The sequence below is a fragment of the Alligator sinensis genome, unplaced genomic scaffold, assembly GCF_000455745.1.
Source record: "Alligator sinensis unplaced genomic scaffold, ASM45574v1 scaffold777_1, whole genome shotgun sequence".
Classification (NCBI taxonomy): domain Eukaryota; kingdom Metazoa; phylum Chordata; order Crocodylia; family Alligatoridae; genus Alligator; species Alligator sinensis.
In genome coordinates, this window is record NW_005841882.1 from 937,481 (window position 1) to 964,590 (window position 27,110).

General features: G+C 41.8%; 1 protein-coding gene across 17 annotated transcripts in view; it reads left to right on the forward strand.

The window, feature by feature from the left end:
• SPATA13 (spermatogenesis associated 13) overlaps positions 1 to 19,342 on the forward strand; it is a 126,959-nt gene extending 107,617 nt beyond the window's left edge. For all 17 annotated transcript variants that reach the window (XM_025196603.1, XM_025196609.1, XM_025196610.1 and 14 more), the window contains 7 exons: positions 2,021 to 2,206; positions 5,938 to 6,117; positions 7,924 to 8,156; positions 8,780 to 8,909; positions 9,525 to 9,897; positions 13,611 to 13,685; positions 14,934 to 19,342. In XM_025196603.1, the coding sequence (XP_025052388.1) occupies positions 2,021 to 2,206; positions 5,938 to 6,117; positions 7,924 to 8,156; positions 8,780 to 8,909; positions 9,525 to 9,897; positions 13,611 to 13,685; positions 14,934 to 15,112 (1,356 nt within the window). In that variant the 3' untranslated portion in view covers positions 15,113 to 19,342. The remainder of the gene's footprint in view (positions 1 to 2,020; positions 2,207 to 5,937; positions 6,118 to 7,923; positions 8,157 to 8,779; positions 8,910 to 9,524; positions 9,898 to 13,610; positions 13,686 to 14,933) is intronic.
• Positions 19,343 to 27,110: the final 7,768 nt, after the last annotated feature.

Consider the following 27,110-nt stretch of genomic DNA (forward strand, 5'->3'; position numbering starts at 1 on the left):
GCCTCAGCAAGAGGAGGCTGAGGGGGGACCTGGTGGCTGCCTACAAACTCATCAGGGGAGATCAACAGCAAATAGGTAGAGCCCTCTTCTCCCCAGCACCACCTGGGGTGACAAGGACCAGTGGTAAGAAGCTGATGGAGAATAGGTTTAGGTTAGAGATCAGAAGGCAATATTTTACAGTTAGGGTGGCCAAAATCTGGAACCAACTTCCCAGGGAAGTGGTCCTCACCCCTACCTTGGGCAAATTCAAGAGGAGGTTGGGCGATCACTTGTCTGGGGTCTTGTGAACCCAGCATTCATTCCTGCCTGTGGTAGGGGGGCAGGCTAGATGATCTGTTCAGGTCCCTCCTGACCCTAGCTACTATGAAACTATGATGTGCTTGGGATGCTACAGTGAGGAGGGCCTTATAAATACCAGTAGTAAGTAGTATAACAATTGGTGGACGAGTGGGGCACAAGCCCCCAGCACTGCTGAAGGTGGGTGGTGTGCCTCACCCTCCCATCCCCACCTTCCTTCCTCCCTTTCTCCACATGTTGCATCTTCCCTTCAGTGGCTTCAGTTCTGGCTCTACCAACAGGGAGGGCAGAGAAGCAGCATGTGATGCAGGAGCCATGACCAATGGTTCGTTGTTGCTGTCGCCTCCTATTTTTACCACTGAAAACTGGTGGTTTTTAGCCACTCAACATGCGAGTTAGTGGCTAGAAAAGAAAAGGAGGTTCATCACTTTCAGCAGCAGTGAACCTCCAGCTGCTGTTTTTGTACTATGGCTGCTGTTCTGCTATCTTAGAGCTGGAGCTGTTGTTGGGGAGGTGCAAAGCCAGGGGGCAGTACTGCATGGGGCCCATACTGGCTAGTTATGCCTCTTAATACCAACAATGAAAAAATGGGCTCGTTCCTAATACTTCTCCAAGTTTGGGCCTGTTTTGGAGACCTGTTGTTATCATCAGGGATCCTGGTTTTCTCTGATAAAAAATCACAAAGTCTCTAATAAAAACACCACAAATTCTCTGATTAAAACCCCCCAAATCTGTGATTAAAATGAAAGGCTACCAGTGCCTCGATCACTATAATAGAATACATTCTAAATAGCTAAATATTTTGGCACTTGATTTTGGGTTTTTCATCATGGAAAATCAGAGCTCTTGCTGAAACCACTCTGTACACCCCAGGAAATTATGTGCAGAAAAACTCAAAATTATGTAAAATGAATCACTTTTATGTTTTTTATAAATTAAACTAAATACAACACTATTTGAACCATCCTTAGAAATATATGCAGGTACTTTGTATGGTGGTGGGGTGTGAGGTGTGTGTAGGGAGATTTGTGAAGGTGTGGGGTTGCAGGGTGTGGGTGTGTGTAGGTATGGGAGTATGTAGGGTTTGTGGGGAGTGTTGTAAAGGGGAATCGGTGGGTGTGGGGGGTTTGTGGACGGGTGTGGGCTTTGTTGTGCACAGCCCCCACCACTAGTGGCTCAGCAACAGCAGGCGGTAGGCCTTTGGGGCAATTATGTCCGTGGCAGGCAGAGTCCATGGCAGTGCGCACCTCTGTCTGAATCCCAGGGCCTGTGTGTGCTGGCATGGAGCCAGCCTGGCCCACTGGCACGCACCTTCAAACCAGACTAGACTAGCTCTGTTCTGGCCTGTGCAGATCTTAGCACTGTAGAGGCAGGCTGGGTGGGCTCTGTGTCTCCATGTACAGCTTCCTGCTGGGGTGCTGGAAGCCCCACATGGAGGCACAAAGCCGGCTGGCCCCAGCCAATGTTGCACAGACTGGGACATCTGCCATCAGGTTGGGCGGGCTCCATGCGTCCACATGAGGCTTCCCGCACTCCAGCGGGAAGCCGCACATGGAAGCAAGCAGGAGCCTGCCCAGCCCAATAGCGCTCACTCTAATGATAGTAGGTACATTTATATTCTGCTGCTTCTAATGCTAGTAGGTACATTTATATTTTGAACCTCCTCCATTTGTTTTTGGAGCATGTTGTTATACTCTTTTTGCCTTTTTTATTCTGAATGCAGCTGCGAGTTAATCAGGAAGAGCTTCCAGAGAATTGTGGTAGCATTCAGGATGAAGAGCAAGATGCAGACATTAGTAAACACCGCCAAAAAATTGCTGAAAACAAGGATCAGATGAGAACCAATGTTATCCAGGAAATAATGAACACGGAGCGAGTCTATATCAAACATCTCAAGGATATCTGTGAGGTACACTTTCAAGTTAAATAGCATTCTGCAGGCCCAGTTGAAACAATGTCCTGCATGAGTGAAAGCTTGAATGTTTTTTATATTTTCAAAAGGTTCTGAACTGTAGTTCAAAGACGGTCTAGCAGAATATTCTCTATGCACTTCTGATTCTCTTCTCTATTGATCTTCATAAAACACCACTTCCTTTTTTTTAAAGACCACTTCAGTCTGCACAAGTCAAGAAAGCCTTGTTCATGTGACTGCTGTTTCTATATCATAAGGAATATTAAGTTTTGCCTTCTCCATTTTTGTGGGAATTTACTTGAAGTGTTTTATGCACAGAGATCTGTGCAATAATAAGGTGACTCAATTTGGACTTCAGGAACTTGGATCTTTATTAGAAGTGCCATGTGCTCCATGCTGCTGCTTGCAGCCATGTGGTGCCATGTGTGCTCGTGAAATTCTGCAAACCCAAAGAGCTTCCTGGTGTCACCTTCCAAATCATCCCCATTATGTTTTGTGTTCCAACATGCAGGAACCTACAGGTTATTACATGAAGGACCATGAAGGTTGTTACATGAAGGAAGCTTGGGACGGAAGCTTTCGCTGTGAATACTTTTAATCCCTAGTGTGCGCTGAGTGTTTAGGCTGAACTTTTTATTAACAAAATCTACAAATAAGGGGTATTATGTAGATTGACAAAAAGATCCCTTCTGAATGTTAGGCTTCTTTTCTTTTCCACATGTGATGCCATACGGGGCAGACAGGCTGGGGTGCTCAGGCAGCAGGGCTGGGTTTGGTGGCCGCGGTGGTGTCTGGCAGTTGCAGCTGCAAGGTACCACCACTACGGGGACTGCTGGAAAGCGAGTCCAGCTGCAGTGCTGCCCCAGCCCTGCTAGGTGCCCAGGGGCAGCAGGAGCAGCCACACGTGCAACGGCCTGAGCTACCCCTTGCACCGGGACCAGGCAGGGCTGAGGTACCTGTCACAGGCTGGACACAATCACTTGGCAGGCCAGATTCGACTCATGGGCCGTAGTTTGCCCACCCCTGGCTTTAAACACTTATTGCTCATATACAGAAATACACACACAGATGTATGGAGGTTCTTAGCACCTTTCAGGATTTGGCCCACTAATTAGTAATCCTGCAACACTACTGATACAGTATGTCTAAAAGCCAGAGTGCCTGTGCATTTAGTGGAAAAGTGCTTATACACATGTTTTCCAAGTGGAATAAATAGTGTTCTCTGGGGCCAAGGTGATTCCGCTTCCCTGTAGCAGAGTGAATCACTGAAGGCAGTGCCAGCAGGAGGGTGAGGCTGGTGTAGGCTCACAAATAGGGCTGAGTCAGAAATATTACTCTGATCCAGAGTTACAAGACAGCATAGTGATTACTTCCCTCGTGGGAATCACACCAAAGCAATAGGAAAAAGGTACCACCTTATTTTGTGGTATAGTCGCTCCATACCTCTTACAACAGGTGGGTGCTAGGAGGGCAGGGGCACTTTTATAACAATACCCAGTGGTTGCCAGACTCTGCTTGAACCTATTTGCTGCACTGTAGCATTTGCTGTTTGCTGCTACCAGTTCTCAGGGAGGGTCCCACTATAGGGTCTGATGGCATCCTAGTGTATAGAGCTTGCACATGTCCCCTAGTCACACTTGTCAGGCTCAGTGCTTCCATGGGCCAGATTCCATAAACTTTTGTACATGTATCAGATGTTTTCTGGCTGCCAGCATAGTGTAGTGCAGGGGTGGGCAAAATGCGGCCATGGGCCGGATGCGGCCCACCAAGCCCCTCTATCTGGCCCACGGGACCCCTAAAAAATTTAGAAAATTAATATTTTTCTGCCCCTGGCTGCCCGTCATGCGTCCCTCGATGGCTTACCAAAACTCAGTAAGCGACCTTCCACCCAAAATTATTGCCCGCCCCTGGTGTATTGTATCATAAGCTATCTCCAATACTTCAGACTGCAAATATTTGTTGTCCTGCCATATGTATCTCACTGCCTTTGTTCATTTGCCCTTCTATAGGAGCATACCATTTATATTAGCAGAATCCAGAATCCCTACCCTCTTATTCCTAGTTATGTAAAGTACCAGCTGCTTGGTACAGAATGCAGAGTAGACGTTCATCCAAGCAACGTTGGAGTATTCTTTGACATCTGCTTAAAGTCTGACACAAGTGCGTTGAACTGAGCCCTTATACTGCTTGTACAGAGGGAACCAAAGGAAGAGAAATGCTTGTAAATGGAATGGTTGGGCTTTTAGATGGCAGCAGGACAGAATCATCAGGGTGCTGCCCATGCTATAGATTTTGCTATGTATTTTAAATACAATAGCATCTTGAACAATTTTTAATAAGGCTTAATCTGACTGTGTAGGACTGAGCCTTGTAGTAGCTGTGTTCAGGAACCACAGTCTAGACCTGGCAAAGATGGTCTTTAGACTAAGCCCAAAATCCAGATCAATTTGATTTGCCATCAGATGCCTGATCCATTAGATGTCCTAACTTACTGGCAGTCCTGAGTTCAGTATATGGCACACATGCCACGATCACTTTCACACAAAACACAGCCAGTAGTGGTGCTGTCCCCACATTTTGTATAACCACCCAGTCATTAGAGCATTTGGCCAACAGGGAAAGCTCTGGTTTAGTCCCTCAACCTGAAGGAACTTGAACCCAGATCTCCCACCTTTCAGAATAGTACCTAGCTACCAACTTATAGAACAGGCTAGGTGCGGACACTCTCTGCTTTTCAGCTGAATATTTGTAACTGGGCATCCATGATGGAGAGTCATGGTAGCAGAAGGAGAACAAGCAAGAGAAAGCCTGATTCTGTAGCTAAGTGATTGGAGTATGCTTCTGGGTGGGGAGAGTCCCAGGATTGTTTCTGTTTCAGATGCAATGACTGTCTGATATAAAATGCATGAATAGTTCTGGGAGTAGATTAGAACCTGTTCTCTTAGGGAAGTGTCCTCATTATTAGGCTACGTAGTTTATTCATGCCTAATTTGTAGGAACTGCAGTGCTTAAGTAGGGGCACCTACATGACAGATCTGACTGCAAATTATTACAGGGTTCAGTTTCATCAGCACAAGAAAGACCAGGGTCTGGTTAGCACAGATGGGCACTTTGTCAAAATTGTTTGCATAGATCGGACACTTAAACAAACTCTTCTTCTACTTGGCCGGTTGTCGTAAAGACAAGATGGAAATTGGTATTAGATATTCTTTAAATCAGTGGTGGCCACTATTTTTTGGTAGGCATGACAACAATTAGCCCTGCACCTTCCTCAAGTGCTGCTTCAGTTTCCTTTCCCTGCCTGATTGGCCGCTCTACTTTCTGCTCCCTACCCTGTACTCCCAGCCCAATCTGCTGCTCTGCTTTGATTCCTGCCCTATCTGCCACTGTGCTGTCCATCCCCTTCCCAGTCTGCTGCAGGCCACACTCAGAGGCTGCTTGTGCCACTTGTGGCCTCCCCTGCTGTAAATGTTGACATCTGGCTGCGTGGAAAATTCAGTCTCCTGTGAAACAGAATTAGGATCAGGAGAATTAGTAATGTAGCAGTCCAGACTGAAATTTGAATGTGTGCATCCCAAGTACTTGAAATCAGAACTTGTCTTTAGACAGCAGATTCTTACTTTAGAAAGTAAAATATCAATCCAAGTGGCTGGTTTAGTAAAGATACTGCTCAAGTTTTTCATGTTTTTCCAAACGGATAAAAAACCCCTCTGTTTTTGTTTTTCCAGGGATATATTCGCCAGTGCCGTAAGCATACCGGAATGTTCACTACGGCTCAGTTATCCACGATATTTGGAAACATTGAAGATATTTACAAATTCCAAAGAAAGTTTTTGAAGGATCTTGAGAAGCAGTACAACAAAGAAGAGCCTCATTTAAGTGAAATAGGGTCATGCTTTCTCTACCATGTATGTTCATTCCATTTTGCTTATAAAATAAACTAAAATCTGATTAGAAAGTATTAAGTAACCAAGAAAATATGCTTCACTAATTAATGCTGATTACATGAGATACTGTGCATGAGTAATATTTTAGAATTCTTACTGTTTTGGTAAACGCGTTTCTCTGTACATGAATACATTTTATTTTTTCAAAACTTTAATCATCACAGAGGAACAGGACCATTTCCAAAAGTCACAGATTGAATCTTCAAAGTAACATCTTCATTGATGTTGCTCAATGAAAACTTAACCCCCTAATTTCTCAAATAAATACTGAGTAGGGTTGATTAACAAAAGTAGGAATGGAGGCACATATTCATGCCTGTAAAATTGGAAACCACAAGAAACTTCCAATTCCCAAGGCTGCTTTAAGAAAACTGCTTTTTAGGGTATGGACATGTACATTTATAGCTGCTTTAAAAGAAGAACAGGGAGGGGTGAGAGCTGGGAGCATGCAGCAACTGCTGTATTTCTACAGGATCACACAGATGTAACAGGTAAACAAAAATAAGATGAATTGCCTTAACTTTGACCCTGGATGCAGCAGGATAAAAGTGGAAGCAGTTTTGCTACACATGTATAACTATGGAATGATGCAGAAATAGGAGTTTCATATTTGTATTGGTATTCTTTGATAGTTGGCAGGATTTGATTTTCATAGATACACATAGATAAACAAACATCAATTTCACGTGATGCTCCCAGACTGACAGAAAAATATTTCTGTTGGTAGTCATCAAAATTTACATAAGAGACATTAAAAAAAAATCCGGGGTAGAGATAAGGAAATCTGCGGCAGGGTGCTGCTGCGCACGTGCACGCATGCATGCACACACAGCAGCTGCTGCAGCAGCTGGGGGCCCAGCCAGTAAGGCTGGGCTACAAGGGGGGTTGGAGGGCCACAGCTGGTAGCCACAGGGGACCCAGTGCCACCAGCCATTCACTCTGCTCAAGTCCTAGCTGGGGCAGGGGCCAAACTTCCATGGAGGCAGGCCCAGCCCGGCCCCTGTTGATTGGGACAGGGGCCAAATTCCTGTGGAGTCCTCGCCAGGCTGAGATCTGTGGGAGTTTGGCCCCTGTCCTTGCTGAGACTTTGGCAGAGCAAGGAACACGTGGCACCAGGCTCCTGGGTGCTACCAGCTCTGTTCCTCCAAACCCCACTCCGAGCACAGCCTTACCAACACAGCCCCCAAGTTCTGCAGCTGCCGCCATGCATGCATGTACATGTGCATGTGTGCTAAATTGATAAAAATCAAAAAACACCCTTAATCTCATGCAACTCTGTAAAATTTCAAGAGATAAAAATTGAAATAAATGCTTAAAATAAACATCAATTTTAGCCATCAAAATGAAAACAAGGAAAACCAAATTCTGCCAAGACTATTGGTAGTGGTAAAGTTGCTAGTGATATAGTTGCTATGCTGCTGTGTCGGTACCATTAAAGTGTGGTTGAATATCATGATTTTGGGGACATATCTAAAATATTTGTTCATGGCTAACCCCTATGATTATGAGCCAAAAAATGATTTTTTTAAAATAAATACTTAAGTTTTTCCCCTATTTTAAAAAGTAAAAATATAAAATTGTCAGTATACATTAAGCAGTTGTAAAGTAGATTCCCCAATGTTTCCCAAATGGGTGGTTGTTCACTTTGGGCAAAGTTTACAAGATGTCCAATTAAGATAACCAGAAGGGCTTATAACTTCTGTGGGACTGTTTGTCTTTTGTAGGCCAGTGTTTTAGCTAAAGTTTTTATTTATTTTTCCTTTATAGCAAGAAGGTTTTGCCATTTATTCAGAGTATTGCAACAATCATCCCAGTGCCTGCGTTGAGCTTTCCAACCTAATGAAACAAGGCAAATACCGCCACTTCTTCGAGGCCTGTCGCCTGCTTCAGCAGATGATTGATATTGCTATTGATGGTTTTCTTTTAACACCAGTTCAGAAAATCTGCAAGTACCCTCTTCAGCTTGCAGAATTACTCAAGTATACTACCCAAGAGCACAGGTAAGAGGATTAAAAAGATATGTCTTAAGCCATAAGAGCACCCTTATTGCTAAAGCATTCTAAACTAAGAGTTTTTCCATGTAGTGGTTCAGCCAGTCAGCAGCCCCTTCTTCAGGCCGTCCTTCCATTTCTCATTTACTTCTCTGTAAGAAGCCAGGGACGATGCTGTCACATGGTGTAATGCCTCAGCCCTGTATTTGGAATGCTGCCACAGGGCTGTGCTTATTATCAGACCACATCCCTATCTGCTGCCCATTGAGAAGGAAGAAGAGGAAAATACAATCTAAAAATAACAAAGGAGACCTCTTTCTAGAAAGTTAATCCCCCTGGAAACATGCTTATAAGCAAAAGACTGGTAAAACCTTGGCTCCAGTTGAAGTTATTGGGCATTTGCCATTGATTTTAATGGACCCAGGACTCATTTTGTGTGGTAAAATACTTCTAAGCAAAGTGGATAACACAGTAGCATTGACTTGTGTATATATAAGATCCAAGGTAGTGAAGATTTGGGCTCTCTTCATGGTTAAGAGCTCTGGCTAGGGAAATATACGTACAGTCTGTTACAAACTGTGGTTGTGTTATATCCATTGTATGGGATGCATTTGTTTGCCTACATTTCACAGTGATTATAACGATATAAAGGCAGCATACGAAGCCATGAAGAATGTAGCATGCCTGATCAATGAGCGTAAGCGAAGACTGGAAAGCATAGACAAGATTGCACGTTGGCAGGTCTCTATTGTTGACTGGGAGGTAGGTTTCACCCTTACAATTTGCAAGGATTTAACAGCAAAGGAATTTGGGTACTGTGTACTTAAATGGCCTCTGGGGTATGTTCCTTTCTCCGTGGGTTTATGGTGCATGTGTTTCATGCGGTCATTGTTCAGTTAAAAGTCCAATTACTTCCTTTGCAATGACTCTGTTACTTATTATCTCATTTATTACTTACAAACAGTGACAGCTGTAACCTGCGCTCCTGTCTTTGAGATTACAAAAAAAAATGTGAAAGAGGGCAAAAGAGAGTTTGTTTTAGATTGGGGTTACTAGCCCTGATTCTGATTTCTTGATTGTTTTATTAGCATTTGCTGACATTTCATTGATGCTTAATGGTATTATGCCTGATTTCTACAAGTGTAAAGGAGAGCAGAATTAATTTTGTCTAATTTATTCTACATTTTATTTTTATAGTTTTTAAAAATGAAATGAAAGTATAGCTTTTCAGTTATGTGGCAAAATGCTAATCTTATTTCCAGAAGAAAAATGTATATAAAGAATAATTAGCACAATAGAAATATTACTAATTAGTAACATGGGCTGAGCTCTTTAAAATATTCTTTCTTTCTTTCTTTTTCACATGTACGATTTTAGGGGGCAGATGTTTTAGCCAGAAGCTCAGAACTAATCCACTCAGGAGAACTGACCAAAATGTTAAAGCAAGGCAAAAGCCAGCAGAGAACTTTCTTCCTTTTTGACCATCAGCTTGTGTTTTGTAAGAAGGACCTATTGAGAAGGGACATATTATACTATAAGGGGCGGATTGATATGGATGAGATGGAACTTGTGGATGCTGAGGATGGCAAAGACAAGGACTTCAACATTTCTGTGAAGAATGCTTTTAAAATTATAAATAGAGCAACAGATGAAGTTCATTTCTTCTGTGCAAAAAAACAGGAGGATAAGAAAAGGTGGATGGAAGCATGTGAAAATGAAAGGAGAAGAGTGCAGGAAGACAAAGAAATGGGTGAGTGCAAAGACTTGACAGTACAAAACATAGTTAAAAGAACAAGAAAATTTTTTCTCTTTTTTGGATAGATTCTCAGTCTCTTTGGACAATTGTGCCTGTTTGCCACACATGAATGCCCACCACTTCCTAAACATCTGCATGTTTTCTATTATCCTGCAGCCGGGGTTTGCAACAGATACAGCTCTGTGGCAGGCTAGATTTACACCACATAGTGGCCGCAACTATATGAGAAACTGACTGCTCAGTAGCTCATTACTACTGTGCAGTAGCATTGTGTGGCATGAAGCATGATGCAACACTACTGCACAGTAATAATGAGCTACTGCACAGTCCGTGTTGCCTAAAAGCGATTTGGTGACATTACTGTGCAGTAACTCCAGTTACTGTGCAGTTATTTAGTACTTGCGTGTACAAGTAATGACTGTGCAGGCAGCATCTTGTGTAGACATGGCCAGTAACAAGTAGGTAGGGTGAATACACTTACGGCAGCATAGAGACTTCTCCCAGATGGCAAAAGATGGTTCTGGGCTAAGTGACTGTGCAGGGGATGTATTCCCAATTTGGCCACAGAGCAAGAGCAAAACTGTCTCAAAACCAGCACTATGGCTCTTGATCTGCACTAGAAACTAAGTTCCCATTGCTTGGCCTTCCCCCTACTTGTGCTCCCTTCTCTCCATGTAGACAAACCTCTGGAAAAAGGCCTCCAGAGTAGAGCTCTGACACACAGAAGACTTAAAAACCACCATGCAACCCATCCAAACCACCCTCTCACTGCACAGTGAAACCCATGTAGTTCTGATAGGTTACTGTGGCTCTATACAGCTTCAAGGATGTGACAGGAGTTGCTTCATGAGGAGGAGTTTAGAGTACTAGTCATTAAAATACAAAGTAATATAACTCAGCCGTTGACTGGTAGTCTACTAGTCTAAAGGACTTTTAGTGTAAAGCCAAGCTCTATCAGCCTTAGGTCCATGCTGCCCATGTAGCGTAATGAATATGTACCCAGGAGCCCTGAATGCTTATTTCAATCCATTTAGTCATCGGTAGGTACCTACCGAATTTGCTATGTTATGCATTCCGTGAACTACAGCGTTGCCTGTGAAATCCAGGCAGTGCCTGAAAAATCCGTGGCGGGGAACCCTACCCCAAAATTTAGCGAATGCTGTGCTAGCTCGTCAGGGCAGGGAAAGTGGGGAGGGGCTGTCTGCCCAAAGGGCTGCTGGCAAGGTAGGTGCCACCCCCACCTCCTGCCACTGATTGACTGCAAGGGCTGCTTGTCATGTGGACCTGCCCCTTTCTAATCCAGGACAAGGGGTGGGGCTGCACAAGGACAGGCCTTCCAGCCAATCAACAATGAGGGGTGGGGCCACATGACAGGCAGCCTCCATAGCCAATCAGTGGCAAGGGATGGGGCCACTGGGCCCCTCAGCCAGTCAGAGGCATGGGGGGCACGCCTCCGTGACTGATTCTAGCTAGAGCGTACGGGCTGCACAAGGACAGGCCTTCCAGCCAATCAACAATGAGGGGTGGGGCCACATGACAGGCAGCCTCCATAGCCAATCAGTGGCAAGGGATGGGGCCACTGGGCCCCTCAGCCAGTCAGAGGCATGGGGGGCCTGCCACGTTCCAACACAAAACAAGTTGCAGAAGAAGAAATGCCTGGTGATAAATGAGGAAAGAAATAAGGTATGACCTGTATGCTAGGGTCAGTGTTGCACAGGATCTTGCAAATCTGAGAGCAGTGATTCGCAGTCAGGGTATCAGGGGCACCTTGGGGTGCCACCAGAGCCTGTGAATCTGATCCTGTAAGGAGGTAAACAGATGAGCACAGGCTAAGGCTTGTCCCTGCTGGGATGATTCCCCACTCCCACTGCCCAGCCTCTCTGTAAGGAAGGTAGTACTATAATATATACATTAGTTTTTCAAATTGGGTGCCACTCAGTTTCCTAAGTTACGGAGGGGTGACTTGAGTCCAGTGCGGGAGAGCTTGAGTCCAATGAGAGGGGCCTTGAGTCCAGAAAGACTGAAAACCACTGTCTTGGAGAGAACCACTGGCCACAATTTTTCCTATGAGCAAGTGGATTTGGGTTTTTAATTTAAAATGCTTCATTGTCTTAGATTGGTAAAATAGCATTAGTGTAACAGAGACAGCAACAAAAGATTCAGAAAATATAGACATAGAGGAGGACTGTAGTCATAGGAAGCATAACACTGATTTTATGGTCCAAAGGAAAATAGTTGGAGGAAAAAACCATTGGGGGTTGAAGTAATGAAAGATATCTGCTGTCATGACATTTATCTTTATAAGTGAGAGAATTCATAATATGCTTCAGGTTTTAGATAGCAGCAAATTAAAATTGGGAGCACTTTGAATATGATTTCCTAGATGACATTATTTACAAGTTAATAACATTTTAACACAATCCAGAGCCTTTTATTCCCAACCTATCTATAACATGCATTCCTATACAGGAGGAAAATAGGAAATGTTCCTGTGTACACCAAAGCCAATTCTGATTTTTTTACAAATGTAAACCTATTTACTTTTATAGGTCTCCTTTGGATTTAAATCAGTGAAAATGAGAAAAGAATCATGGAGATAATACTGTAGTCCTGGCACTTCAGCTCCAGGAAGCTCAGCACGCTTGGGGCAGGAAAGAATTCCACTGACTAGCACTCATCATCGGTGCCTAACCTTTCTGTGGGCCAGCCTTCCTCAGCCACATGGCAGTCACTCGTACACATAACCTCAGTTACAAGAGCAAACTGGGGACACCCCGTCCTGTAGAATGACACAAGACCTATAAATGTGCAAGCAAAGATATATGTGAAATAACCTTTTCTCCATTCTGGTTGAGACACATGGTGATTAAAAGAAAGCAATACCCGATTTGTTCAAGATTGTCATGGAGGTTTGCTAGTTTGTGCCCTTACTTTAAAGTTCATTTATAGGCTTAGAGAGCTTTTTCAGCTTTATTAAATTTTTTATTAAATTCAAATCAGGATACATAAAATGAATAACATATTAATACATTAAAGGACAATAGATACTGAAAAGGTTGATCTGAGGGAAACTGGTAACTTTTCCTTTGCAGGCAGGAGCACTATTTCAACAGGATTGTCTGCCACACAAATATTATGGGATTGATTTTTCTTTCACATATACCAAATTTTATATTAATATATAAATTTGACTTCTTTTAGTTAACCCTCTTCTATCCCTGAGGGAGTGAAAGTCAGTCAGCTCCTGTATTTACATTTAATGCAATCCAGTAGTACACTTATAGATACAGTGGCTCCCAGAGTGTTATAAATTCACATAACTTACTTTAGTGTTAATTTGCATTTTCATATCTAATTTAGCTATCAGCCGTGTAAAATGACATTTGGTTTGTCAGTTGCCAGTGACTACCAGATTCAAGTGTCGAAGGACATGTATTATTTCGCAAAAAAAATAGCATTAATCTGTGCTGAGGGCCAGTTTGTGATCTCCTTTGTGTCTGTAAAACCCTAGAATTAGACTAGTATAATATAGTAAAATTTGGACCTGTTTCTTTTTTCTTTTTCTTTTTTTTAAAAAGGTACATTATTCTTAAAATGACTTAGTCACTGAAGTATCACTTACTACTTTGCCCTTTTCTTAATTATTGGTCATCACAGAGCAGATAAAATATTTTAATGCCGACACCCTAATTTATCCTTTAATGTAGGAATGGAAATTTCAGAAAATCAGAAGAAGCAAGCCATGCAAAATGCCCGAAAGTCAAGGCATGGGAAAATTAAAGGTGGGTATTTAAGAAGTTTTAATTAAACAGGTTTCATTGTTTTGATTACAGGAAATGATATAATTTCAACATAATCATTCTGTGATACTTTGCTAATCTTTTTTGGAGACAAAGTCAAAGTGATATAATTTAGCATTTATTTAAATTTCAGAGCCTTTTGTAAACTACTTATTATATAATCCTAACGATTTTCTTCAGATGGACAAGTCAGTATTATCTCTGTCTTACAGAGGAAACTGAATAGAGAAGTTCAGGAGTTTGTGTATGAGTACGTACATAGGGTGTCTATGTCAGATGAGATCATAGAATCATAAAAAATGAGGGTTGGAAGGGCCCTCAGGAGGTCATCTAGTCCAACTCCCTGATCAAATCGGAACTATCCCCAACTATTTCATCGCATCCATGGCTTTTTCTAGCATGGTCTTAAAAACTTCAAAGATGGACATTCCTCAGCCTCTCCGGGTAACCTATTCCAGTGCTTTACTACCCTCCTAGTAAGAAAGTTTTTCCTAGTATCTAACCTAAACTTCCCTTGCTGCAACTTGAGACCATTGCTTCTTGTCTCAAAAATCTGTTGCCAAACAAACAAGACCTCAGCAAGTTTGCAGATGAAACTAAGCTTGTGGGGGGAGTAGTAGATGCACAACAGCTTGGTGTCATCTGCAACAGATTTTTGTTCATTTTGTGTAGCTTCAAGGAAAAATTGTGATTTTTTTTTTTTTTGGTCTTTTTCAGTATTCAAACCAACTTTGATCACTTTTTGATGGGTTGAATACATGAGCTGAAAATTTTGATCTTGATGAGATATTAAATTATGAGAGATTCTTATATATGCATTCATTTTAAGTATTTTTGTATCTAAATAGATACGAATGAAGGTGGCAAGATTCAGTCAGGTTTTCAATGGTAATAGCTGTGTGCTATATTAGCCACCTTTCTTTCTGAAAGGACAATGTCTCTGCATATGCTGAAAGGCTTTCCAAAAAACTGCCGATTTTTCCCAACAGTACTCTAAAACTGTAAATACTGTACACATTTTTGAACTTGAATGATTGTTTTTGCCCAGTCAAGACAAAACTAGAAAAGTTGCAGATATGGTAGGATCTGATCAGCCTGCCTTTGAAGAGTGCAAAATTCTCATTGACTAGACTGAAAGCTGGATTTGTCCCCTGGTATTCTCTGTCTGTTCTGTGGGTTGTTTGCTTTGTCATCTGTCTTATGTGTTTTCTTGACCATTCCCTTTTACAGGAGTAAGTTATAATGGGTGCCCCATGCCACCTCCACACCAGAGTTTACACCCTATCCATCAGCGCCACATCACCGTGCCTACCAGCATTCCACAACAGCAGGTTTTTGCCCTGGCAGAACCCAAGCGCAAGCCATCCCTCTGGCATACCATCAATAAATTTACTCCATTCAAGAAATGAGAGGACTAAAATCTTTGAAAGGACAGCAGCTGAAGCAGAGATGTTTCCCTGAGAAGAATCTTTGGGATGTTGCTGAACTTATTGGATCTCAGTGAATTCTCAGTTTTGGAAGGAAACACTTCGGCTCCCCTTAGCCCTGAATATCACCCTTGTCTGGAAGGAAAATGAAGTTCCTGAGCTTCCATGATGAAGAACCGAGGTTGTTCTGAAGTAAACACTGACCTGTCAGTAAGCATTGCTAATGAGGAGCAAATCCTTTTGTGACAGAGACAGATTGCTACTAGTCTCTAGCAGCAGCATTTGATCATTCTTTTAGTTGTATTGGATTAATGGTAGAATCATTGAGGTCATTTTAACATTTCAGTTTTCTTAACACTGAAATAATGGCCAAATTTAAGTTAGGACATTTTTTTTCCCTCAGGGCATATTTGCAAGGAACTTGGGGATTTTTCTCCTTCCTTTTGGAGCACAGAGCAGGAATTGGGATCAGGTGAGTGAATCCCATGTAGTTTAACTTTTGCTATGGTTGCTGAATTTGATGGACTGATCTCCTGTTTTTTTCAATTTTTCTATAAAATTGCCAAATTGGCAGAAGACAGTTCTGCAAGGCCTTATTATTTTTTAGGTTGGAGCAGGGGATTTTTTTTTACTATCAACTATAGAAACCTGAACAGAATATAATGTAAAATAGATTACAAAGATTTATGCATTAACTGCATAGGAGGAGTGAAGAGGAATGGCCCACTGTTTCTTTGGGTGATTCTTTTCAGTTAGCGTACTATACTGTTTGCATGTCTGCACTTCAGTATAAGAAATTATTTCATTACTTGCCCACACTTCTTATCCTGTGAGACTCTCCTCTATGCTTGTAATAAGTCTGTATGTTTTCAGTATAAAAACTAAAGTGTTTTTTAAATGTTGATAATGTGAACAAGGAAAAAATGCAACATGAAGAAATCGTGTAAAACTACTGGCACTCTATAGATAGCTTTTGTTATATTATTCTCATACACTGAACTCCTCATTTATACAGTTTCATCTGGAAAATATATGAACTGTAACTAAAACATCCATTAAGTTTCTGAAGCAGTCTTTGATTCTGTGCTTTTTACACATCGATCAAGTGACCGTGGGTTTCAAAGGATTATTTCTTCACATCTAAAAAGATGACACCACCATTATGACAAAAGCAGTTGGTAAAATCAGAAATGACTTTGACTGAAAACCATCAATTTCTGTTGGAAGAGAAGGACCCATTTTGCCTAACATCAGCTGTGGCCAGTTTGCATTTCCCTGATTTGCTTTGTTTTCCTTGTGACATGAAGTTGATTTAGAAGAATACCTATACAAAAAGTCCCCTATGAGAAAACAGGACTTGACATTTGTAGCACTGTTATTTTTTCTCATTAAAAATTCTCAATGTTGATGAGAGTTGGTAACAAGTATGGTGGGGACAACATATCCTGTAGGTTTCAGAATTGATTTTTAAAGGATTTCTTTAAAAAAAATTACCCTTGCAAAAGTTTTGCTGCTGAATCAGGGGCATTATTTGATGATAAATGTAGATTCAGGAGTGTTCTTTAACTATAGATAGCCTGCTTTGTTATGAATCGATAAAAATAAATGATGAACAAACAATAGGCTAGTGATTGGGCATTTTAAAACATTTTTAAAAAAACCCTTATTTTAAACATTTGTTTTTTCACCTCTCTGTTGTTACCCTCTGCATTTTTATTTATAGCCAGTATTCTATAGCCCAGGCATTTGAAGGCTGCTTGATTTAATAAGTGTGTGGCAGTTTCTAAAAGTATAAAAGACCTTAATGAAGATGTATACCAGTACATGTTTGTCAATAAATGTATTTAAAGAACACATCCACCTCAATTTTAGATGGACATATGTACAAGCTTTTTACTAACAAGTGGTTTTAATTTTAAATGATATGGTTTTTGAAAATTGTACCTTTTGAAATGCCTTGTGTACATAGCTCAGCATTGTAACTGTGAAGTTTGGTGATACTCATCTGAATTATTTGCTGTGTGGTGAACCTTATTTCTTCTGCTTTCTCATATTGATCATTGAAAAACAGCCTGAAATATTTGAAAATTGAATTATTCACTAATGATTTCTTGTTATCAATTATTCATCTTAAAGACTGGGCAAGAAAGTTGTTGATACAGTTATCTGGGTTGTTTGAGTTTTTTTCCTTTTCAGTGTTCAAAACAAGCTTTCTCTTGTCAGATATTTTTAAAAATAACTCTGAATGCTTTATGTAAATGTAAGAAATACATTTTCAGATGAAGGCACAGTAGCTTGTCCTTGCCCAAAAATGGGTAGCTCTGTTGTGTTTCTAGGTGCCCTTTTTCTGGTCAGTTGTCAAGTACATATATAAAAATGAAAGTTGTATATATGTAGTGGGTATACAGACGTATTAGAAGACACCACTTCACACTGAAAAAAATTGTTCTAGGTACAAGAAAAACCTAAGAGTTTGGACAACACTGCACTCAACCCAGGTTTCTATGTGGGATAATTCTGAAGAATTTGTAAGAACCATCTCTGATTGTGTATTTGTCAAAGATAAAATCTACTCCACACCAAGAAGCTGGTTCCTGTGGCAGTTTATAGAAGCAAAATAGGTTTCTAGATGGATTTACTGACGTAAAAGTCAATACCCACGAAAGTTCTTCGTGCACTGCAGTGCTGGTGCCTTTACCTTGGGAATGAATAGTATGGCATGTCTGTGTTTTTGCATGCTCTAAGTTCCCTTCTGCAAAAGAATTTAATTCATTTCAAGAAGATGAAAAACAAAGTATTTTGTCACATAGATTACTCAGGACAGTTTTATGCATGGTACCTTACATATAGAAGTGGTTTTGTTGCCATCTTTTATGCATCTTTCTTTGCAGTCTAATCTTCCACCAAATGAAAAAGACCAATATGACATGTTTGAGTGCATTTTATTAGCTCATTTATTTATATGTGGTTTAGGAATGTGCTGACTTGGCAGGAAGTTTGGTGAAATATAACAAAACAGACCAAATCTAGATTCCATTGCAGTTTTTTTCTTTTAACAAATCATAGTTAAATTAAAACACAACGATGTTATCCACCAGTCAAAACAAATATTAACCAAGAAGACCCAAATGATTGTAGAGTTTAGAGGAAACAACTATTAATTAAATGTAATGGTTAACTGCTTTATCAAAACTTCCCTTGAACTGAATCTCAAGTTGCTGTCATAACTCTGATGAAGAAACAACTTTTTATTTGCATAGCAACACAAAAATCAGAATTCAGTGGACATTACTTTTCTCTCATTTTTGTGAGATTAAGTTATTTTATCATGTTCTAGGGTCATCACTAAGTACATCACTGTGCCTGATTAAAGTAAAGCTCAGCCTGACAAGAGCATTTCTTATTGCTTATTGAGCAGATAACCTCAGACTTTAATGCATGAAAAGTCAGTAAAGTATAATCTTTGTCCAATGTTTTCCTTAAGTTAGGATAACACCAAACAATAGTTTCATCTGACTTCGAGCTTTGATCAAACTATTTGATCAAAATAATAAGACTGTTTTACAAGTGGCTTTTGCCATGCTAAATTTTATACTAATATATGACAGTCAAATATAGTAAAGGAGATTAAAGGTAGCACACTCTACTATTACATGTTTTTAGTTCTTTTTTAAAATGATCATAGCTTAGAGTTAGAGTTTTAGAGCCAAAGGTTCTTAGCCATAACAAATACTGTACCTTTCATTGGCTGCCTTTCTCTCTTTCCTACGTGCGGCATTTGTATGCAGGAGATGCCTTCTGAGTGCTATCTAATTTAAGACTATTTGTTGTAAATATTAGGGATGACTTGCTTATATTTTATTTTGACAAGTGTTTTTGTAACATTTTATCTTATGTACATGCTTTGTGCATCTTACCATCTGTGGGCTGTTACACATGTTGTAAATCAAGTGTGATGGCTACAGAATGTGACTTGGCTGTTGACAGCTGAAGTACAATGTATAGGACTGCAGTAACTTGAAGTATATTTGTTCAGAAATAATTGTGTTGCCAGATTTATTTACTTTCAGTACATTGTAAATGAATCTTTTCTGGAAATGAATACAAACCTACATTCCTATTATTTTGCTCTTATTGTACATGTTTTAATTACATGATATACAAAGCTGAAGTTCTTCCGCTGTGTCTTATAAAATTTATTGTGGAACAGTTTTTTTAAAAGTTTGGTGTTTTTTGTCTGTTAGGTCCCTTTGTTAAGGTTAAAATACTTTGCGTCTCCCCTACCCTCTCCATATTTTTAGAGCATAAGTGTCATGTTCTCTGTTATTGGTTTTATGATTGTTCCTACCTGTGCTTCTCAGTATGGGCTTGTTGTAAACAAAGCACGTCAGGCTTGATTGTAGGATTTAATTCCTAAGCTTCAGGAGAAAATATAAAATATTTGTTTTTGCAGCACCCTTGTGCATCTGCCGTGACCTTTCCTAATCTGGATCTGACATAAAGGAACCACAGTACTCATGCAAGCAAAAATAAATCACTAATGAAGGAGGTACTGTGTAAACTGATGGGAGAATGATGATGCTGGTTTATACCAACTTTTGAGGTTTAAAAACTAATTTCCCATCCTGTTTTAGAACTTTAACAAATGCTTCTACAAACAGTGAGGATGTGGAGGGAGGAGCGCATGAGAATGTGAGAGCACCTCATGATTAGGGCATTTAGCCTGAAATACAGGGAAATTTAAATTCAGGTTCTGAATAATTCAGGGCAGAATTTTTCTTTCCAGCTCACTCTGATTCAGGCACTGATTGGGAACTGGTTCAGAATTGTGTAAAGTGCTGTGGCTCTGCCACCAGGGGGTGGGAGTAAGCACCCAGTCCAACATGCCTCTCAGTGTGGGGGATGCTTGCACCCATGCTTTGAGAGTCCCAGGGGATGGGTGACATGGCTGGAGCACTGTTGCCTTTCTGCTTTCCATTGTTTCCTAAACATGAATTCAATAAACTTCAATGGCCTGCAAATGATAGAATTCTCTGTGTGCTTGTTTGAATTGGAGTTGGAAGAGAAATGCTTGGACTCATGTTTTCTGGTTCCCAGGGGCTGGGGGATCATGATGAGGGGCCGTTGTCAAGTAGGGAGAGAGGACATAGCTAGTTGGTAATAGCTTTATTGACCAAAAAATGCAAGTGAAAAAAAGTGCCAGAAAAATATTTTTAAAAAGGGGCAGTAGAGTTTCGGCTACATACCAGAGTAAGTAGTTGAATCAATGTGGGTGGGTGGTTAAGGAGCAAAGCAATGTGGTATGCTTGGTGGCAAGGACTCTGATCAAGCATCCTGGCCAAGCACTTGAGCCATCGCACCTTCCCCTGATCCTTGGCTAATGAGATTGCCCTAGTTTTCTGTGGAGGTGAGCAACCAGATTGGCTGATGAAAGCACCGCTCACCCCATTTCATAGTCATATAGCATCCTTTCATCCATGAGAGCTGGTGGATATTGTAGCCTGTAACATAGATCTCATGTGACTGAATAGTCCAGTCTAAGATTTCCATGATCTGAGGCAGTGATTGTAAATATATATGTCACAGTCAGGTGGTTCAGGAGCTGCTTGCTTCCTACAGACTCTTTTTCTCTCCAAGCTGTTGCAGCTAATTCCTGTTGTGGACTTCAGTGCCCTGGTGGAGACTGACACCATGTGTTCTGATGGCTTACCAAGGTTTTCCGTTGGCCAGGATCAGTTCCAAATGCCTTCATATCTCACTTGCATGTGACTGTATAGCAAAGCTTGGGGCATCCAGTTGTGCTTGTTCCCTTCAATAGTTCCCCATATAACATGTCCTTGGGTATACATCTATCTTCCAATCTGCCCAGATGCAGTCGTCTCTGTCTGAGTAGGGCTGTCAAATTGGGTAAATTTGCCCTTTGAAGAACCTCTGCATTGGTAACTTTATCTTGCCATTTGATGTTGAATATGTGATGTAAAAAGTTTAGGTGGAAGCTATTTTGTTTAACCATTTCTTTTGATGTGTAGAAGTTGTCCGTGTTTCCCCACCATTGTGCACTAGCATTTTAGTCTTGGTGGTAAGCTTTGAGTTGCTCCATGTTCTTTTAGTTAGTCTGCTGAAGGTGGTGGTAGCAATTCCGATGTGTACATTAAGTTCTTCATCCCGTGAGAGGTTAGTGGTCACTGTAGAAACTAGGTAGCTGAACTTTTGAACCATTTCTAGCTGGTTAAGGGTGGTCGATGGATCTTGTGAAATTCCCTGTCCTAGTACAACTGTTTTCTTTATGCTGATATTGAGAGCAAATGCCTGACAAGCTCTTGAAAGGTGATTCATGATTTTTGTAGCAGGTCTTCATAGCGGGCTGTAAGGGGAGCATATTGGTGAACAGAAGCTTCCTGATTGTGTGGGCTGGGAGCGGTCCGAGGCTTTCGGGGGCGCGTGGCGGGCTGTGGCTAGGAGCCCGCAATGGTAGGGTGGGTACTTTTGCACGACGGACTAGAATTAGGCACAGACTCGTAGCGGTTAATTAAAGATTGTTTTACTTACACTGTAGGTGGTCGCGGTGCAGGCAGGAAAAACTTTCTTGAGTTGCAGTTACAGACCAACACAAGTGGAGTTTGCTAGGCTCCCCCGAAGACACACACACGGAGTTTGCTAGGCGCCGCAAAACAAACACGACAGAGCTCTGGATACCTTTGACGAGCGCGCAAAAACCGTAGATACGTCTTAAGAAGAATTTAACGAACAAGACGGGAAGAGGCTGGTGGTTGATCAGGCCGCCGAACTCCTCTGAGACCCACACAAAGTTTCTATTACTCTGCCACGTGCTCAGAGTCCCCACGAGATGGTTGTGGAGTCCTCTACAACTTGGGCAGAAACTGCTCAAACTTCTTATACGACTAGCAAGCCAATTGCTAGCCGCCACGTGGGAATAATTTAGAAACAGCCAATAGTGGGAAACAAATTTACATACGGGTGGCGGGAACTCCTTTGCACCGGGGTTTTCTCTCTGCAGCTGAGAATTGCACCGTGCAAAGAAAGCTCCATGTGGCGGGAAATAATTCTGCAGTGCCGAAGCGGGCACACAATCATTGGGTCATGACACTGGTAAGCACCTTTCTAACTTTAGTCTTTGCCTTGAGTCATGACAGGTTGAAGATTTTCCCATCCGATCTTGCGTGAAGGTACACTCCACCTTCCATATCTTTAAATGCCCAGTTCAGGTGTACTGAGAAGAAAAGTCCAGAGTGTAGGGGCAAGAACACATCCTTGCTTCACTCCACTTTTCACCTCAATGCTGTTGAAAGTGGACTCATCAAACTGAACAGTTGCTTTCATGTTGTCATGGAAGGAATGTATAATACTTAACAGGATTGGTGGGCATCCTATATTCTAGAACTGCAAATAGGCCTGCCCTGCTGACTGTCAAATGCTTTGGTTAGATGCATGAGGGCAACATACAATGGTCAGTTTTACTTTCTGCACTTTTCTTGAAGTTGATGCAGGGAAAATGTTACGTCTATGGTTGATCTTCCAGCCCTGAATCTGCACTGAGAATCATAGAAAATTATGATTGGAAGGGACTAAAGGCAGTCATTTAATCCAACCACCTGCTCAAAGCAGGACCATCCCCAGCTATATCAGTACAGCCAAGACTTTGTCTAGCTGGGTCTTCAAAACCTCCAAGGATGGAGATTCTCTCTCTGGGTAACCTGTTCCAGTATTTTACTACTCTCCTAATGAGAGTTTTTCCTAATATGTAACCTAAACTTCCCTTTCTGCAACTTTGAGACCATTGTTCCTGGTTCTGTCATCTGCCACCACTGAGAACAGTCTGGCTTCATCCTCTTTGAAACCTCCTTAGGTAGTTGAAGGCTGCTGTTAAATCCCACCTCAGTAGGTGCATCTGCATGTGTACTTAACTGTGCAGTATATTAATTTGCGATGTTATTAGACTTCATCAAACTAATTTTCACCACTGTAAACTAGTAGTGTTGTTGACGGTACTAGCTTATGGAAGTGAAAATAACTGCGCCTAAATGCATGTATAAATGGTGACCTGGGCATAAATTGTGCCCAGTCAGCCTAGGCAGCAGGAGACTAGACCCCTGCCTGCCACCTAGCCACATGGCTCTGCTCTTTGGGCACTCTCATGCCCTAGCCAGCCTCCCCAATGCCCAACACTGCAACCCAGAGCCCAGAGCTGACCCCCCAAGCTTGTTGCCAATCCAGGGCTGCTCCACTCCAGCTCAAACTGCTGCAATCCTGGGTGCATATAAAGACACTGTGCCCAGGAGCAGGTGACTTGGACATGAACTGCACCACAGTTTGTTGAGTTACACTAATAGAACGTGTAGATACACCCAGTTTTCTCTTCTCCGGACTAAATAAGCCCAGTTCCCTCAGCCTCTCCTCATCAGTCCTACTCCCTGGCCCCCTAACCATTTTCACTGCCCTCCCCTGGACTCTTCAATATCTCCACCTCCTTTCTGTAGTGGAGGCCCCAAACTGGACACAGTACTTCACATGTGGCCCCACTAGTGCTGAATAGAGTGGAGTAATTACTTCCCTCGATCTGTTGGCAACATTCCTACCAATGCAGCCCACAATGCAGTTAGCTTTCTTTGCAATGAAGGCACACTGACTCACGTTTAGCTTAATGTCCAATGTAACCCCCAGGTCCTTTCCTGCAGAGCTGCTGTTTAGCCAGTCAGTCCCCAGCCTGTACTAGTGAATGTGATTGTTCCATCTTAAGTGCAGGACTTTGCACTTATCCTTATTTAACCTCATGAGATTTCTTTTGGTCCAATCCTCCAATTTTTCAAGGCCTCTCTGAATCCTAGCCTTACCTTCCAGCCTATCTACTATCTCCCCCCACCCCTCCCCCCAGCTTTTGCCTTCTACAAACTTACCGAGGGTGCACTTCATCCCATCTTCCAGATCATTGAACAAAACCAGCCCCAGGACCAACCCCTGGGGCACTCCATTTGATATTGGCTGCCAATTAGTCATTGAGCCATTGATTACTACCCTCTGAGTCTGACAGTCCAGCCAGTTCTTTATCTGCCTTACAATCCATTTATTCAAGCCATACTTCTTTAGCTTGTCTGCAAGAATGTTGTGGGAGACCATATCAAAAGCCTTGCTAAGGTCAAGGTATTTCCTATCCACTGGTCTACCTGTATCCACAGAGCCAGTCATCTTATCACTGAAGTCAATCAGGGTGGTTAGGCATGATTTGCCCTTTCTGAGTCCATGCTGACTATTCCTAATCACCTTCTTCTCCAAGTGCTTAGAAAAGGACTCTTTTAGAATCTGCTCCATGATTTTTCCAGGGACTGAGGTGAGGCTGACTGGTCTGTAGTTCCCTGGATCCTCCTTCCCTTCCTTAAAGATGGGCACTATATTTGCCCTGTTCCAATTATTCAGGACCTTTCCTGATCAGCACAAGTTTTCAAAGATAATGGCCAGCGGCTCTGCAAACACATCAGCCAACTCCCTTAGCACTTTTGAGTGCTTTGCATCTGACCCCATGGACTAGTACATGTCTAGCTTTTCTTAAATAGTACCTACCCTGTTTTTCATTGCTGTTAGCTGCTCACCTTCCCAAACTATGCTTCCAGGTGCATTAGTTTAGGAGTTGACTAAACCTTCACCTTGCCTGTGAAGACTGAAGTGAAAAAGACAATGAGTACTTACAGCCTTTTCCACATAAAATGTCACTAGCTTGCCTCCCACATTCAGTAAGCGGCCCACAGTTTCCCTTATCTTCCTCTTGTTGCTGTCAATTTGTAGAAACTCTTCTTGTTACCCTTTACATCCCTTGCTAGCTGCAACTCCAATTGCACTTTGGCCTTCCTGATTTCTTCCCTGCATGCCTGAGCAATACTCTTATACTCCTTCCTAGTCATCTGTCCAAGTTCCCATTTCTTGTCAGCTTCCTTTTTGTGTTTTAGCTCACTGAAGAGTTTCCTGCTAAGCCAAGCTGTTCTTCTGCCATACTTGCTATTCCTCCTGTGCATTGGGATGGTTTGTTCCTGCACCCTCAGTAAGGTTTCTTTAAAATACAGCTACCTCTCCTGGACTTCTTTCCTCCTCAGATGAGCCTCCCAGGAGATCCTGCCCATCAGTTCCCTGAGTGAGTTGAAGTCTGCATTTCCGAAGTCCAGGGTCCTTCTGCTGCTGCTCTACTTCCTTCCTTTCCTCAGGATCCTGAACTTAATCATCTTGTGGTGGCTGCTACTCAAGTTGCCATTCACTACTACATTCTCCACCAAGTCTTTCCTTTGTGAGCCTCAGGCTGAGAGACAGTCTCAGTCTGTTCCAGCAAGCCTCAAATTCATTGCTCCTTATGATTTCTCCTGGCTCCTGACTTTGGCTTTTCTTCACTTGGACCTTGGATCTCCCCCGGAACTAAGCACCAGCTCTCTGACCCCTGGTTTCTGATATTGGCTCACTTCTCAGATTATGCCTCTTGGATTTATTTTCCCTCTTGGTCTTCCTGGAACTTGGTCCCTGTATTCCCAGTCCCCTGAATTAGACCTTGGCCTAATGCTTTCTCACCTTGCTGATCCCCTAGTTGCTTCTAGAGTCCTGTCTGCAGGCCTGGCCACCTACATCCTGGCTGAACACTTACACCAGGAGGACTAACTGGGTGCATTTAGATGTGCATTAATGCAGCTTTTCTAATGCACATTAAATTCAGTACCTCCAATGTGAGGTACTAAATTAATGTGCATTAGGCTGTGCTAATGCAAAATAGCTCATTTGCATGCTTTTTTTAGTGACACTTAATGCTCAGTAGACTGTTTTATACTGCATTAGCATGACGTCACTTTTTACATAACTCTTTAATGTGCAGTAAAATGGTCTACTGTGCATTAAAGCACATGTGTAGATGTGCTCACTGTGTCACAAAACACTTGGTGTTCACACACAACACTAAGCCAGTCCACAGTGAAGTGGTTCGAAATAGTACTTGGTTTTCCATGTATATTTTTGAACCAGTTAAGTTGATTAAAGAGGCTTGTATATTTGTCTTCAGGTTTGACTGCATTTAAATTACTCTAAGCGTTATGTGTCCATGCCCTTTCTCTCTCATGCATACATGCACGGTCTTACCCCCTACGACACATGCACCTGAACCAAGAAAAACTTTTTGATGATATTTGTGTTTAAGCTGAAATGTCTCTGTGATATATCTCAGCTTCAATGAAACACTGTGTTGGGCTGAAATTTTCAATTTATCAAGCACGGTCTGGGCTTGGGTACTCCCAAAGTGCTGGCAAATTCCTTTCCCTTGCCATCACAGTCTGAATCTTGATTTTCCACTAGCTGGCTGCCACAGGAAATACAAATTCCATAGGCCTTTCCAAACTGGCAGCAATCCTGTGTGACATCGCAACAGGTAGATTTTATCAAAGTCTGAGATTGGTTTGTTTTTTCCATTTTGACTGACTGTAGAATAACATAATTCTGTTTTTCTCTGGTGCTGCCACTTCTGCATACTAGCTGCAATGTGCTGTTGCTAGACACAGGTAAAATAAATTATCATTAGAAGGCTGGAGAACTAGCTGGAGGAAGTGTAGGAGCTGCACAGTGCAACCAATTTATCTTCTAAATTGGAAATTCAGCTGCACAGTGGGTTTATTCCTGCTCTTAGATTGTCAAATTTCTTGAATTAGAGCCTTATCGTGTAAAATGTTTAACATTCTCCGTTCCTGTTCCTTTTTAATGAGAGAGAGAGAGAGGATGATCAGCACTTGTAAAATGGAGATCTTAGTGCACATACATCAATGTCAGTATATTAGAGTGCTAGTTGATTTTTAAAGGGTATTGTGTAAGATGGTTAATAATTCGGACATTTGTATGTTACTTTTTCAAAGAAGGAACCAACATATTTAGTATTTGGACACATAAACACAAGAGATTTCAAATAGGAATCTAGTTACAAACATTCTGACTTGTAAACTTTCTG